We start from the raw sequence: 15,371 nt of genomic DNA, 5'->3' as shown, positions 1-15,371 counted from the left end.
TTTTTCACAATTAACAGTCAACATTTTGTTAACATAGGCAAAACTGTTTGCTTTGTTTTTCCGGTTCCCCTCAATCTGGTTTTCAGAAATGTTCAGAGAATATGAACTCTGGTTTTCCAAACATAACAATATCACTGTGAGCTTCAGTCAAATCAGTTAAAACTCAGAGGAATTCTTAACTGATTGCCAAGTCCTAACGTGGAAAGCAGTAGGCAAACATAGTTCTTCTAGTTTGTTTTGGGTTTTTTTCTGATGATGACTCTGTTTGTATGGAATCTTTGTAGCTAGAGGTATGGGGAAAATATGGGAGTCTCTGTTTGTACCCAGTCCTATCCCTTCCTGCTCCTTACAACCAGTGCCAGAGTTTGAAAAAAATGAGGGCTCTTAGCTGGTGCTTGCACAATTGCTGATGTCAGAAAGCCTTTGGGGTTGTATCTTATATCAAATGCAGCCTTCTGAGGGTCTGAGCCTAAGTCAGACACTTCACAATGAACAAGGAAAGTGTGATTGGTGCTCATCCACGTGCCTACTTCTCCATGTGAAGAAAATACATGGATTTCTTCAGTGTAGGAGCTCATTTATATTTTATAAAGATATAATGACTGCTGTTGAATGCTTTCAGGGTGCATGTATGTTGTAGGTTGTGTTCCAAAACCAGTTGGAGTTGGCTTATTGGGAACAGTGGCGCTGCTCTGGGGAGGGTAGTTTTGGCATGTACCTTTGAAATGAACTGAATTCTGCTGCCTGATGCACCCCTGAGTTTTATTGGAAAAAAAAGATGTGTGTGCTGCCCTCAAAGGTAATTTTTTTCCCCTTTGAAAAGTTTCCATGCTTAACTGTCTCTTTCTGAGGCAATTAAAACCGGTCTTGTAGACAGGGGCCTCCTTCCTCCAGCCCTGCATGATTCATGCTATCATGACTGCTCATCTCAGGTGCAGAATCTTGTGAAATGTGCTTTTGACTATCTAAATGTATGACATCCACTGATTTTGCCTTATCTGTTATGACAGTACTATCTTCTCAAAATGCCATCAACTTGGTTAAGCAATACTTCCCAGCCCTACAGCCCCTACTTCCATAGATTTTTATCAAATTGTTTGTTTAGCAGGTTCTTTAATTGCCTTCTTAAAATAGTTCCTCTGGGCTTCGTACCCAACTCTGAATATGCCAATCTCCAGTTTTATATTGTTTTGTTTAGTTTTATTCTTCTTTAAAGAAAAATTGATGTTTCACTCTTTTTTGCATCTGAGGGAATCTTTTCTGAATGAAGAGTGAGAAAATGTCTCAGTGATTATTGCTTGTGAAATGTGTTGCTTTGCTTACCTCTAAGCAGAATTTTTGTATTTATAAACCCACACATATTTATGTTTCTGTTGCTGTTCTGTCTTTAATGTAGAATTCACCTCAAGTAAGACAAAAACTCAACTTTCTTTTTTTTTAAGTACACAAGCCACATAGTCCATAGCAGTTAATTAATCTAATCCCCAGTGCAAGCTCTGTACTCTTTGTTTCAGTCATGCTTCTCTACTTCCTGGCCCTGTTATGTCCTGAAAACGTACATGACAAAACCCTTAATGGTGTTGTGTTTGTTTATTGGTACGTTACTCTGTAGGAATTCTGCAGATACTGCAGAGGATAAGCCCTGTCCTGAAGTTTGTAATATTGTTTTCAGAACTTTGCTCACTGGTGTGTTATGAGCAGATGCCAGTGAGTAATGGAGGAATGTTTTGCAGGTTATGCCTCCTTGTGCAGGATGCCTATGGCATGTTCAGTGAAGTGCAGCTGCAGTCCCTGGGTTCCACAGATGACATTGAACAGTACTGCAGGAGGTGGGAAGGAAAATCTTGCTGCTTAGCAGGAATGAAGATTTTGCAGAGAACTACAAGAGGAAGGTGAGAACAATTAATGGAAGAACATATTGCTTGATGTGGCAGGCAAAGGGGATCTGCTTTTTTGTTTATTTCTGTGACCAACATTCTTTGCAACAACTGAACTTGTCTTTGTTCAATCAAATGTCCTCATTGCCACTTTTGGGGCATCCAACTGTGCTTGAGCCAACCTTTCTCCAAAATGAGCATAAATAAGCTAATGCACAAATGCAACTTAGCAGAGTAAGGAATTACTATGTGCAGTATGTCATAAAATATGAGTGTTTTCTTCCTCTTCAGCAGATTCAGAGACTTAAAAACATTTGTTCATCTCCCTTTCAATGCAGAATTTTTTACTGCACTAAGTTTTTCTACAGTGCTGCCCAGTGTGGCTTGAAGTTTCAGGCACAGGCTTTCCTTTAGTACATGAGGGTTTAATTCTGTTAAGTCTATATGGTTTTAGGACCACAGTTTAAGTTTCTTAAAACAAAAAAAATCCTGCAAATGTTAAAACCATTCTTATTTTGGAATAAGAATGTCAATAGCTTTATAGAAGAATTCCCTCAGGTAAGTAACAAATTGACTTTTGGTGTATCTCAGATTTTGCTTATTCTGTGATTCCTGTTACGTTCTTCAAATAAAATATCTTTAGTCAAGAAAAAATTAAATAGATCGATTATCTTACAGAGTATCTTTCTAAGGAGAATGATACAATGTTCTCATGGGGACCTATATAAATATAATTAGATTGGTTCAGTTCTCAACATAATTTATTCGTACAAGCATCCGATCTAGATAAGCCTTTGCTATTAGAATGGCTATGGTATTTCTGCTGACACTTTTTTTCCTGTTGAAAAATGCTGTTTCATCAAAACCAGAATGTTTCATGGAAACATTATCTATTTTGGAGACAGCTTTGTTGGGAAGATTTTTTTCAGGTCCAGAGGGAGTGAATATTCTTTCTCTCATTCTCGTTTCATGAAAACTTTGAGAAAGTCTCATTTTTGTTTCATATTGGAACAAAAACAAATTTCAAAGCTTTGAAATGTTTAGCAAAATGGAATTGTTGTTTTCGAGCCAGCCCTATTCAGTATGCTTTTCTTTTTATGTACTTGCAGTGTTAATTTTCAGAGCCTTTGGATTTTGAGCCTACTTGCATTTTTATGGATCTTTAATAACAAACACGTCTTCTTATTTAATTATTTTGTTGGCTTTTTTTTTTTTTTTTTTTTTTCAAGTTACATTTTTTCCAAACAAATTAAATAATGGCTTTGGAATTCTGGATACAAATGAAGTTTTACAACTGGCTGCTGGTGCTTCCAGTACTCTGCCTAACTAATAAGAGACAGACTTTTTCTAATGTAAATTCTGTTTCAAAGCAGCAGTTACTTACTTCTGGCTATTCTGAGGACGTTTAGAAGACACACTGCTGAACATGCTGGTGGCTCAGCTGGAGCTGTGCTGGTGGTAACCCTGCTAGGGAACATTAAAGGAAAATGGATATAGTGTAGCTTCGGGGACAGTGCAGCGGTTAAAACGTGATTTCATTGTACGAGATGGGTGGGTGGGGGAATTGTTCAGGGGTTTATTCTTCTTAATTGTTTTAGCCTAAGTTCTGCTTTGTAACTTTTTATTACTTTTAAGTGTTTGGGACACATTCTAGGTGTGATGGAAACCACAGCAAAGCCATAGCCAAAATGAATACAAGGGAGTACTTACTCTCAGAGAGCATAATTAAGCTGTAGAACTCATTGCCACTGGATAAATGGATTTCCAGAGCCACTGGTGTATCCAAGCACATGATGGTTTATGCCTGTGAGCACCCAACCTTGGCTTGAAGCACATGAGTGAGTAAGAACTATGTGGTCTGCCCTGCAAGAAAGACTGCTGCCTTTTTTTTTTTTTTTGAGAAGACCAATTGCTTTTTGGAAGGAGATGGCTTTGAAACTGTTTGTTTCCTGGAGTCTGACAGTGTCTTTTAAAGTGGATTAAAGGGAAGAAAATGTAGGAAATACGAGGGAAAAGTAATGACTTTTTCTGTGTGTGCCTTTGAAGCACATGATGTAGAGAAAGCCAGGAATGGCTAATGGGATCCCATATGTTCATGTTGTCCCACAGTCACATGGATTGTAATCAGAGTGTTTCCTCAGTCCCTCTGTGAGATAGAGATTTGCTAATAGATATAAGATCTTCTCAAGAGTTTTGTATCAATGAACCACTGTTATTGTTCAAAAAATTTTCCAGGCTATCATCCATACTCATCATCAAATATTTAATTTAAAGTTCTATTTGACATCATTCCAGTAAATGCAATTTAAAAATCACTGTTGTAAGCTGAAGTTTCATTACAAGGGCTAAAAACCAATAAGCCTATGATAAAGGGTATTTTACACTCAGGGGAAAGCCCTGCTGAACACGTTACTTGATCTTTGGAACAGACCTGTACTGTTAAGGAGTGCTAAAGAAACTAAACACATTTCTTCTCTGATAAGAAAACCCTTGTGTTCCAAGAGAAAAGTGGGATAAGAACTTACACAACCATGTCCTGTCTTGACAAAGATCAGCTCTGTGAAAAACTGGAATGATAGCAGCCTTGCATTGAGAGAAACACTTTTAATGTTGAATATCGGTTTTCAATATGCTTTGACAAGTAGTAGGGTCTTGCATAGTTTGTTTGAAGGTCTTTTACTGATTTAGATGGTTTTCAGAGCCAGGCCTATACCCCACATAAAGCATGGTTCACTTCCCTGAACCATCCCTGCAAGAAATCCTTCTCTTTCCAGTCCTGTAAAGGAAATGGTGTTTCCCTTTGCAGCCCAGTTTCTGGCAATCCTGTAAGGAGAGGGACGTGGCTGAGTCATGGCAGAGTTTCCATGGCTTGTTCAGTGCCTGATTTCCAGCAGTTCTCCTCTCTTTGTGAGGCTGTTGGCTAAGGTAGGAAGCAGTAGTGTGGCAACTGACTGAACTTGTGTGGTTCAGTATCTGTTTCCTGGCAGCTTTTCTCTTCAGCCTGTCATTCACACTTGTCACCTAACCTTTCCTACAGCTATTCCCTGGACTGCCTGCTTAGTATCAGCAAAAAAAAGAGAAGAAAAAAGGTACAGTGGTTTAAAGGGAGAAGATTGAAAAGTATTAATTGAAAGGCTGCTGGTGGTGTTGCCTCCTTAGAGGCTCATGTTCTCTCCCTCACCCTTCCACTGCCTCCTGTCTGTCTTAAATTCAGCCCCTTGAGAAAGAGGAAGTGTGATTTTGGGGCTGTGCTGCTAGAGGCAAGAGTGCTGCTTAAGATTCCCTATGCAGCACATGCAACCCCCCTGTTTTAATAGATCCCAGGCATGTTTCAGGTATGTCAGGTATAACCAGGAACTAAATGAATGCAATTAGATGCAGGGGCTGAGCACTCAGTAAAATGCCTCAGGAGTAAATAACCTCTAAATTGTCATGGTTGCTGCTTCCTACCAGAAATTAATTTCAATGATCTGAGATAATCTTTGGAGTTAGAGACCTGTTTTATCAACAAAAAATACTGATTTTTTTGGATTTTGACAATTTGGGTCTTTTCACCTGATTTTTCTGTCATTGAGTTGTTTTACTGCTGAGTATAGCAGATGTACCTGCTTCTTCTCTTTATGCTTTCTTATATGTTAGAAATATGAAGAGTTTCTCTCCAGCTGAACAGAAAGATGACAGCAATTTAAAAATGGAGGGGGGAGGAAGAACACAGGGACTCAGTACAAATTTTGTCCCTAAATAGAAAAAATGGTTGATAATCTTCAAAAGAGGAGGCAACTGCTGCATGTAGAATGCTAAAATCCACACTTGTGTTGGATAGGCTAAAACATTTTGAAGGATACATCAACTTACAAGCTTTGACTTTCTGAGCCAACATTTAATTCATGGCAGGCTGTACTATCTGTTGCATTTTCTTCTACAGTAAACAGGCTCTGAATATTGAGTTCATCAACCAGTGTTATGTTTTTCTGAGAAATTTCTGCATCTGCAAATACAGTTGGCTTCTGTTGTTTGTCACTTTAAACTTTCAAATGTTAGGCATTGAAATGTGAAATCTCCCTGTATGTTTGTAGTGGTCACTATTGTGCTTGAGGGTTTTCATTCTTTTCTACTTTTTTCCCTTTTTTTTTGAGTCACATACTTCTCTGGCCTCAATTTCTCTAATTTTTCCCCTTTGTTTTTCACTGGATACTTTCTCTTCATTTTGTTTTGCCCTCAGAAGAGAGGACCACTGCTAACTGCTGCACAAGTAAGTATTTCAACTACTAGACATTGACAGGAAATGTAATAGTAAGAACTCTCTGCAGAGCAAGGAGGTCATTACTTCCTTCCTTTGGTTTTCCCTCCTCCAAAAAGACTGCCATCTAGAAGATCCACCCACGTCTCTGGGTTTTGAGGTCCTGAAACACTTCAGTAATTTCTGTGGTTGAAAGTTGAGCTTCATTTAAAACATAATTTCAGTAATCACATTGAAATTTTGAGTATTTGTATTATTTTTTTAATAATTTCTGCAGCTGCTTTTGTATCAGAAATGAAGTTTTTTATTTCCTGAATTTTTTATTCTTTAGTAAACATGGACTGCTGCTTGTATCTTAGTGCTTGTATCATTAATCTATTTAGTAACAGCATTAGAGAATGACATAGGCATATCCATATTGTATCAAAAGTACTTTTATATCATAATTTCAGTGGTTTAGTGTAGTATATGTAATTTCTAAAATACTATAGAAAATCAAATTATTAAAGTATGTTAATCATTCAGCTGTGTAATTCCATATATCTAAACAAAACTTGGAGGAAAAAAAGAGGTCAGCAGCCCTTCCTCCCTGGTTGTGTTTTGGCAAAGATGCTGGTATAGTAGGCTCAGATTTTTACTGTGTGATTTTGTTGCTTTTATTACTCAAGACTAAGAAAATGTGATGTTGCATAGTTTGTGCACTGCAAGATCTTAGTAGGTCAGTTAAAGGGAGAGAGAGAGCCTGCAGTATCAGCTTTATATTTGGATTGCTTGTCCCTTGACAGCTGAAGCTTATGCAGTCCAGGTGATTATTAAGGAATTTCTTAGTTTTGCACAGAGGGCTAGGAATTGCTTTATTTTTGAGTTCTTCATAATTGAGACTGACACTGCCAAAGAAAACTGCTTTGCTTTAGAGAAAAAGCTTAAAAAGTAGGAGAGGAAGAAGCAGAGGAGTTCCAAGTCCTGAGTCCTCAGAGCAAAGCTGTGGAAGATGTTGGAAGAGAATCCTAGCATCTTTCTCTTCCTTGCTGTAAACCTTACACAGTGTTCCTTTTTCCCCTATTTATGTGCCTTCTTTTCTCTGATACTGCTGGTGTTTCCTCCCTCTACTAATTTTCCCCTGAGCCTTTTATGATCATTAAAGTTGAAAAATTCCCCAAACCATAAGTTAAAAGTTGGATCAGGCATGGCACACACAAAGTTCTTGGATCAGAACTGTAGCTAAAACTTCATGCTTTTGAAAGAAATAAACAAAACCTTCTTATTAGGTTATGAAATAAGTTGTCAGGTCAGAATCAGTGAAATGCAGTTTTGAAAAATCAGAGTTGTTTGAGTTTTGAAACACAGCTTGTAGTGTGAAATAAATGGAATTTCCACAGGATCAGGATTGTTCTCATAGTGTAAGTGCTGGTTTATCAATCATGTATTAAGCCTGATTAACAGTATTTAAAAATTTAAAATTCTTTTAAATTCTCTGCCTGATGTCTGGGTACACAGCAGGCAGCTTGCATTTATGGAAACAGAGAAAAGCTACACTGAGGTTTAGCATGGAAAGTTTAAATTAAGAGAGATGTCTTTTGAGGACATTGGATAATAGAAACAGTTAAGGATACAAAAAAACCCCTATTTTGCTTATTATATGTATGTACACAGACACACCTATATAAAATCTCATTATATGTAAGCATAGCTGGAAGATGTGGGTTTATAGAAGAGAGACATACCTACCTGTCATAAGTCCAAATTTCTGTGGAAATCTTAACTGTAACACTCCATTGGAGTTACTGATAGTCTTACTGTATTGAACAGTGGAAATATACATACTTGGGATGGGACAAAATTTGTTTTAGCAAACACAGAGTTAAGCCTGGCATGGAGAGTAGAGTTGAGTCTGTCATTTAGAATCTCTTAGATGATTTTTGCCTTTCTTCTGCTATAGATTGTCTTTTTTTTTCAAAGTTACAGAGTACTACAATAGAGCCCTAGTCTCTGAAGTAGAAGAAAAAAAAGTTATTCAAAATACTTTACATGTTCATTTTTCTTTTTGATCCTTGAGCCTGTTTTCTCTCACTTCTTATTCTGTTTTTCCTTTCTTAGAAATCTGTTTTTTTGTGATCTTTATTTTTTCAAAAGCAACTAGTATTACAGAGCAAAATTTTAACGTTTTTATTTTGTCTTGTGTATCCAGAGAGGCTCCATGTGCACATGGGAGCTAACCATGCCCCTTCACTGCAGCACAGAGCCAGTTGTTCATCTCTTGTCCTGCCTCTATAGCTGAACAGGGCTACACATATTGAATGAACTGCACCCATTGTTCAAATCAGATTGAACTGGAGTTTGAGTGTTACTTGGCCAGTGAAGGGAATTAATTTTATTCTTTCTGTGAGAATAATGATCTTCTACAGAGGAGAACACAATGTCTTTGTGTCATTTCTCCACTGTCAGTGCCCCCACTTCATTCTCCCTTCTGCCAAGCTGAAGCCTGTAAGCACAAAGAGAGAGTTAACTTTCCTGGAGGTGTGTGATTGGAACAACCAGGGAGCTCCCCACCAGGGACACTGACTGATGGAGGGAGAGCTCCAGGAGAGAACATCCCAGCTCATAGACAAGGGTCACAGCAGGATGTGATTTGGAACTTGCTAATCCTTTGGTTTGTCTCTGCCCTTGGCCTGACTGGTGTCAAAGAAATGATGGGGCCAAGATGTTCAGGAGACTTAGCCCACACAGCACTGATCCTCTGCCTGCTTGCAAACAAATGCTATAATTTACTATTAATTAAGTGCTCCTAGTTCAAGCAATAGATGGTTTTCTCCAAAAGGGCACAAAGAATAGGAGAAAATGTACCATATGTCTTAGATATTCTGACACAGGACAACAAATTAGAAGTGAGCTGAAGAAGAAAGGACAACTTCATGTCCTTTGTGAACACTTTGAAATGCATATGAGGGATCAATCTGTGTGAAGATGTGAACATGCAACAAACAACATGGCTTGGTTGTTCTAAGTTGATAAATGTTCAATCTCTGTGCACACAGTTTGTGGTATGTTCATATCTGTGCTCTGACCTTGTGCTTGGGTTGTGTGAGAGAGGCCACTTCTGTGACTGCTTGAGCTGTACAGCAGGCTCTGCCCTTGTTTTGAAGCTCTCCTTTTTCATCTCTCAGTTAGCAAGACCAGTGAGTTCCTCTAGGCATTGCCCTTCCTTGTGTCAGATATCATTCTGTGAAATACAAACCAGAAAATCTTGCCCCGGTCAAGGATTTAAGTGGTCAGCTTGCTAGAAAGGATCTTTAGTACCTAGGGAGTGTTGCTTTGTGTGTTGTAATGTCATCACTGTTAACAAACAAAACAAAACAACAACAACAAACAAAAAAACCCAATCCAAATTAAAACAAAAAAAACTTTCAAACACCAAAGCTACCCCAGTCTCTCTCCTTTTACAGACTTGGGGATGATGCTTTGTAAGTCAGGAAGTCCATTTCTGTAAAAGAGCTACACTTTTTTGTCTCTAGTCTGTTTATTCTTGTGGAGAACACAACTACAGGTAGCAACAATGTGTTTTTAGTCTGCCAGCTGGGTACCTGAATTGTGAGCCTCAAGTTGTATTCCCCAAGATCTCCTCAAATTTACAGCCATAAAACTTCTTGCAGAGCTGGTCCAAAGGCATCACTATTAATACTGAATCACAGGCAGTGAAAAAAACACACTGAGAAGCTCACTGTAGGCACCCAAAGTGTAAGGATCCAGAGAAGGACTAAGGAAATGCAGAAATAAATAAGCTTAAGCAGAAGTGAGCTAAAAGCAGAACTTTAAAAGGAAAGTTTCCATGACCCCTTGAAGAGAAGCAGCATATTGCAATGTGTTTCAGCCCTGTAAACAGGCTGTGTGGTTTCCTTCTAAACAGTTGGGTTTAGAAGCTAATATTGCTTTTAACAAGTTTTGGACTTCATTTTTTAGAGTTGTTTCAGAAATAGTGGTTTTCTTAATTGGAGGAACAGACAACTTAGAGGCAGTGTGGGGTTAAAATCCAGATCTCTGTGTTTCAACTGCATAGAACAGAGAATTGGGACAAGATAACTCAGAGCTTTAACTTAAAAATGCGTGTCTCTTCAAGTTAGTTATCTGTAGCTATTTCCCCTGCCTCAGCTACTCTGGCTGTCCAGCAAAGATGTTCCATCAGCTCACAAGAAAGCCACTGAACTGCTGCAAGGTACATCTTGCTTTGCTGAACACTGGACAACATCTTACCTTAATGGGATGGACTTTTATGTTCATTTTTTAAAAACAAACAAAGTGTGAAACTTGCAAAATCAATAAATACAAACCATAACTGAGTGAGCAGCTGTGTAGGAAGGAGATCGTTCTCTGCACATGTACTTAAGAAAATTTTGCCTATTGTTTCTCTGATAATTGCTGACTTTCCTGAAAGCAGTTACAATTGGTTGTCAACAACTAAAAACCCAGCAAAAAGCACGCACACACAACATCCCCCCCAAAAAAAAACTCAGTAGAAATTAAATGTTAGAAGCAAAACTTTTAAAAAGTTAAATAGCTAAAAGCTACTTTTTAAAAGTAGTTGTGCTGATATCTGTGTCCTTCCCAAGCTACCATTTAGCCCAGTTCCCCTGAACTGTATGGTGTAGCAAGCTGTTTGTGGCAAAGGATTAAACATGACATGCATGTGATACATCCCTCCCCTCCCTCTCCACCCAGCAGCAGAAGCAGTGGAGATTTAACTAGACCAAATCAAAACCAGCTCCCAGAAAACAAATATGATTTTAAATTGTTTTCATAATCATGCAATGGTTTAGATTACATTTCTTAATGAATCTTTTTAATAGAATGTGTAACACTGGAAAACATTTTAAACCTGATTTTATTGGTCTCTTTGAAGGGCAGTGGGACTGTTTAGTCTGATAGACAGTCTGTGGCCTCCAGTAGTGCCTGTAAAAGTTCCTGGACAAAGTCAAGACTCTGAAATGGTAAGTTTTGTTATTACAGATATGAATTTTTTCACTCACAGCTAGTATTTTTGGTGGTAGTATAATCATGTTTACTTTGGGAATCAAAACTCCCTCTTTTTACCTACCAAGTATTGTTTCACTGATTCTGACAACCACCCAGACTAACCTGAAGCCCTCTGGATCAGCAGCATCTTTCCAAAATGGTGCAATTAGCCCCTTATTAATCCTCTAGAGCTAGAACGATAAGATGTCCAGACAAATTCTTCCTCTCTTCTCCTTGCAGGAGTAAAGAGATGCTAGGTATCATGGAGGCTGCTGAGAAATCTATATGCAAGGATGTTAACTCATTTGTTAAAGCACTTTTCAGCCTTAGGTTTGAAAGTACTTTTCTGAAGATTAACTTCTGTGAAGAAGAGTGACTGCTGGAATCAAGTCTCTTACTAGTTAGGATGACTTTGACTGATACTTGTTTCATGTGAGGTCAGAAGGATGAACATAAAAGTAATTACTAAAGATTAGTGAACGTTTCTGTGAACTTAGGGGGTGGGGAAGTATAGAAATGGATTTAAAGTATGTTACTATATATTCACAAAGCTGAAATCACATCTGTAATTTTACTTCCATTAGCTTTTGTTTTTGAAAAGGTGTTCTGTCACATCAAATCATTTTGGTAGTGCGACACCATTTGAGAAATTTCTGGGTTGCCAGGTGCTTGGGCTTTCTTAATGTTCTTGTATAGGCTGATCTTTGGGAAGAAGTTAGTGGTATTAAAAATTGGTTTTAGACCAAAGGAGTCAATATGGGAGTCAAGATGGAAATAAACAAGTTTCAAAACCAGGGAGTATTGAAGATGGATGTTGCTATTTATTTCTGAAGTCCAATAATCTTTCCTCTGCAATGTAGAGTGTTCTTTGCATTGTCCAGGGGTTTATATTGAAGAACAAAAAGCTCAGACTTCAGTTAAAATTAAAATCAAGACTGAAACTGAGTGAAATAGCTGTGCTCTCTTTGATTCTCCCTTTCATCGAAATGTTTTGGAAGTCTCAGAGGAATGGATGGGTTTGTGCATTAAAATAATGTGGGCAACAGAATGGGAATATCTATGGCTGAGGCAAAGCTCTTAAATGTCACTTAGTGTTGTTATGACTCTTGTTATTTCTTCATTTTTTCTGTTTCATTAACAACCTAAAAATGGAGGAAACTTGCCATAATCACGTAATTTACACCTCTGTTGTGGGTTTGAAATAGAAATTAATTCCACAAAGAACCACAACTTACATTCTGATGCTCCACATTTTTGGCTGGGTGTAGTTCTTTCAATTGAGATACTTTTTTCTTGATACAAACAGTGTAGTTTTATGCACAGTTTTATGGAAGCAGTTTTATACATCAGTGCATAAATAATATTGCCAGCATGATGATAATGTTGTTGGGAAGTGATCTATGGAATATGTACATTCAAATATCTTCTTTAATGCTGTCAGAGGCAAATAGAATTTAAGTATCAGCTTTCTTTGCTTTTGTTTTTCTTTAAGCAGATTCTTTTTAATGGGTGGGCAAATGTCTTTAATATATTCATATTTCTTCTATTAAAAGTTCTATTAACAACAAACATTGCTAGAAGAGTATATTATCATATTTGCAATAAAAATTATCTTCTAGCATTGTCTTTTCTTTTCTGAGAAGTCTTTCCAGCTTGGGACTTCTCTAAGTGGTGATTGATAAAGTTGTTACGTCATGGTACTTTTTAAGGGGAAAAGAAAAATCTGGCATACCACAAAGAGAGCAGTTCTTGCAGCTCTTGCATTCCTGTTGTTCATTATCTCCTTGTGCTGTCCTGGATTTAATTTGGCTGCTTTAAAAGTTCGGCAGCTGTTTACTATCACAAAAACCCACCCACATGCAAAAGTCCCCAAATCTCAGGAAAGCTATGGATGTCAAAAAACCCCAAAAAACAACCCAACAAAAAACCCCACCTAATCGATGCACTCCTACCATGTAACAAAAATAGGCAAAGCAGCAAAAAGATACAGTCACTTGATATAGTCACTGTGTTTGCCAAGTGTGCCAAGTTATGAGCTGTTTTTGTGATGAGGATCAATGTTAGATTATGGAAAGAATGATACACACAAGCTGATTTCACTTATAACTTGTGACACTTAGTTTATTAACTCAACTTCTGCATCAGAGTCCTTGTTATTTACCATATAATTTTGTTTCCCCATCCATCTTAAAATGTAAATTGTTTTGTTCATTTTGCCTATTATTGTAAAACTTGACTGGCTAAATTAAAGTGCCTTTTTTATGGTCACATTTCTTTTCCTTATTTTTTAATAGATGACAACTGATCTTCCTCCTCCCAGCTTCTGTTACATCCTTACTGTTCAGTCTGGTGAAATACATGTGGAAGTGGATGAGGAAGAACAGATTTCTAATTTGTACCAGCCACCAGCTGTTCATGGTCTAAAGGAAATTCTTCGGGTAATCTGCTTTACAAATCAGATAACACATACTTTTTACCACTGGATTTCTGGTATCACAGTTGTCTCATTCCCTATTTCTGTGCTATTTTCAGATGGGTGGTTGTAACGAGCGGTGTAGCTTCTGGGCCCAAGTGCTCTATCAAAGGCTGCAGGTAATCTTTTTCCTTATCAAAGAATTCGACATAAAATCTACATCATGTTTATGTGAAGAAGATTAATCTTGTTTAGGGGTAACCCCAATGCCTGGATTATCTTCAGGTGTTGTATGGGCAGAATTATCACCATGTCTAAAATGCTTGTGGAAGGTAAAGCAAACTGCATCACCATTTTCAATGCCATTCAATCTAGAAAGGGAATTATTCCTGAATAACTTGCTATTTAACCAGAGGTAATGCTGCACTCTGTAAAGGGAGCTTGCAGGAGGTTAGGTGAGGCTCAATTTATAACTGAATGTTATCCTTAGGAACGTAGCAAGAAGCTCCCAGTCAACTGGGTATTGGGGGATAGCGTGGAACAGATGATGGTTGTATAAAAATACAGTTTTGCTCTTTTCATGCAAATGTGTGGGTGATTTTCATTGACTTCCATAGAAGCCCCTCAGGCAAATTTGGCTTTTATGGTCCAGTAAGTAGTAAAAGGGAGGAACTCTTAGGTAAATACATCTGCCATCCATACTGTGCTGGAAAGCTTACAATTATGTTTTATTTGTTTCTGAATGATGCTACAATGTTCTTTCATAATGTTGCTAGCTCCCTTAGTAGTTAAAGGAATTTTTTTTGTTGCTGATTTATTTATTTTTTCCTGGCGACTGTATCCTCAGTACAGCCAGCACTGAATTCTAGCAGAGAATAATTTGCAATTGTCCATCAGCTCCACAAGGAACAAAGTGTGAATCAAAGCATATGAACCAAAGACAAAGAAATTCCAGAACGGCCAGCAAAATAGCTGGAGATGCTTCCCACAAGTTTGAGACATAAATTTAATTTAGGTCTTGCCCTTTTGCTTCAAAAGCCAATGAATTATGATTTAATTTTTAGGCAGGGAGTACTTTTAACTGCTGAGATGAGGGGTATCTCTTGTGCTTTCTCCATGCTAATTGAGAATGTAACAGAGTATTTGCAGACATGGAATTAGGACTAGCTGGATGGGATCTTCAGTGTGCCAGCAGAAATAAATTCCTATTTCCAAGAAACCTCTTCTAGTGAAAAATGAAATAAAATTGCAGACTAGGGGCATCCTAGCCAAACATTTTTGAATTCAGGAATGTCTACATCTGAAATTCTGATGTAGGTTATCAGTATTCTTGTGTAAAAGCACTTCACCACTGAATTAGAGAAAAGATGAAGCATGCAGGAACAGATGTGATTTTGAAGAATGGAATATTGAGTAGCAGAAAAAAAGATCTGTGATTTTTTTCTTGCTCCTAGGAGGTTTGTTAGTTCTTTTTTTAATGGTTATTTACTTGCTGAACTGTAATTTTTATAAGTAATCAACATGAGTGCTCATAATTTTTTGCAAGTAATGATGGAAAAGCAATAGAAGATATTCTTGTGATGTTTAACTTTCTGGACAACTGCTCTAGGAATGTAAAGGTGTTTACCTGGTGCTAGTGTATCACTTGCCTAGTCCTCCCAGGAGAACAGCAACTTGTTTCCTGCAGCTGCCTTTGCCAAGGGAACATACCCTTCACATGCAAAATCACCAAGTTGTAATAAGTGAGGTAGGGACAATGATTTGGTTTGTTTTGCAGATTTATTGTTAAATAATCTGCCATGTGAGCTGATTCAGATATACTTTAAAAAGTAGT

General features: G+C 37.7%; 1 protein-coding gene across 2 annotated transcripts in view; it reads left to right on the top strand.

Moving 5' to 3' along the window:
• Nucleotides 1-1,736: 1,736 nt before the first annotated feature.
• The window catches only part of LOC130266582 (DNA repair-scaffolding protein-like), a 26,967-nt gene continuing 13,332 nt past the window's right edge, over nt 1,737-15,371 (top strand). Inside the window, exons 1-4 of one of the 2 annotated variants that reach the window (XM_056515831.1) lie at nt 1,737-1,892; nt 11,012-11,099; nt 13,419-13,562; nt 13,657-13,716. In XM_056515831.1, the coding sequence (XP_056371806.1) occupies nt 1,765-1,892; nt 11,012-11,099; nt 13,419-13,562; nt 13,657-13,716 (420 nt within the window). In that variant the 5' untranslated portion in view covers nt 1,737-1,764. Of the gene's footprint in view, nt 1,893-5,438; nt 6,130-11,011; nt 11,100-13,418; nt 13,563-13,656; nt 13,717-15,371 lie in introns of those variants that run through there. The other variant, XM_056515833.1, reaches the window with a different exon arrangement.

This window comes from Oenanthe melanoleuca, unplaced genomic scaffold (assembly GCF_029582105.1).
Source record: "Oenanthe melanoleuca isolate GR-GAL-2019-014 unplaced genomic scaffold, OMel1.0 S093, whole genome shotgun sequence".
NCBI lineage: Eukaryota > Metazoa > Chordata > Aves > Passeriformes > Muscicapidae > Oenanthe > Oenanthe melanoleuca.
This window is presented reverse-complemented; position numbering and strand designations above follow the sequence as displayed.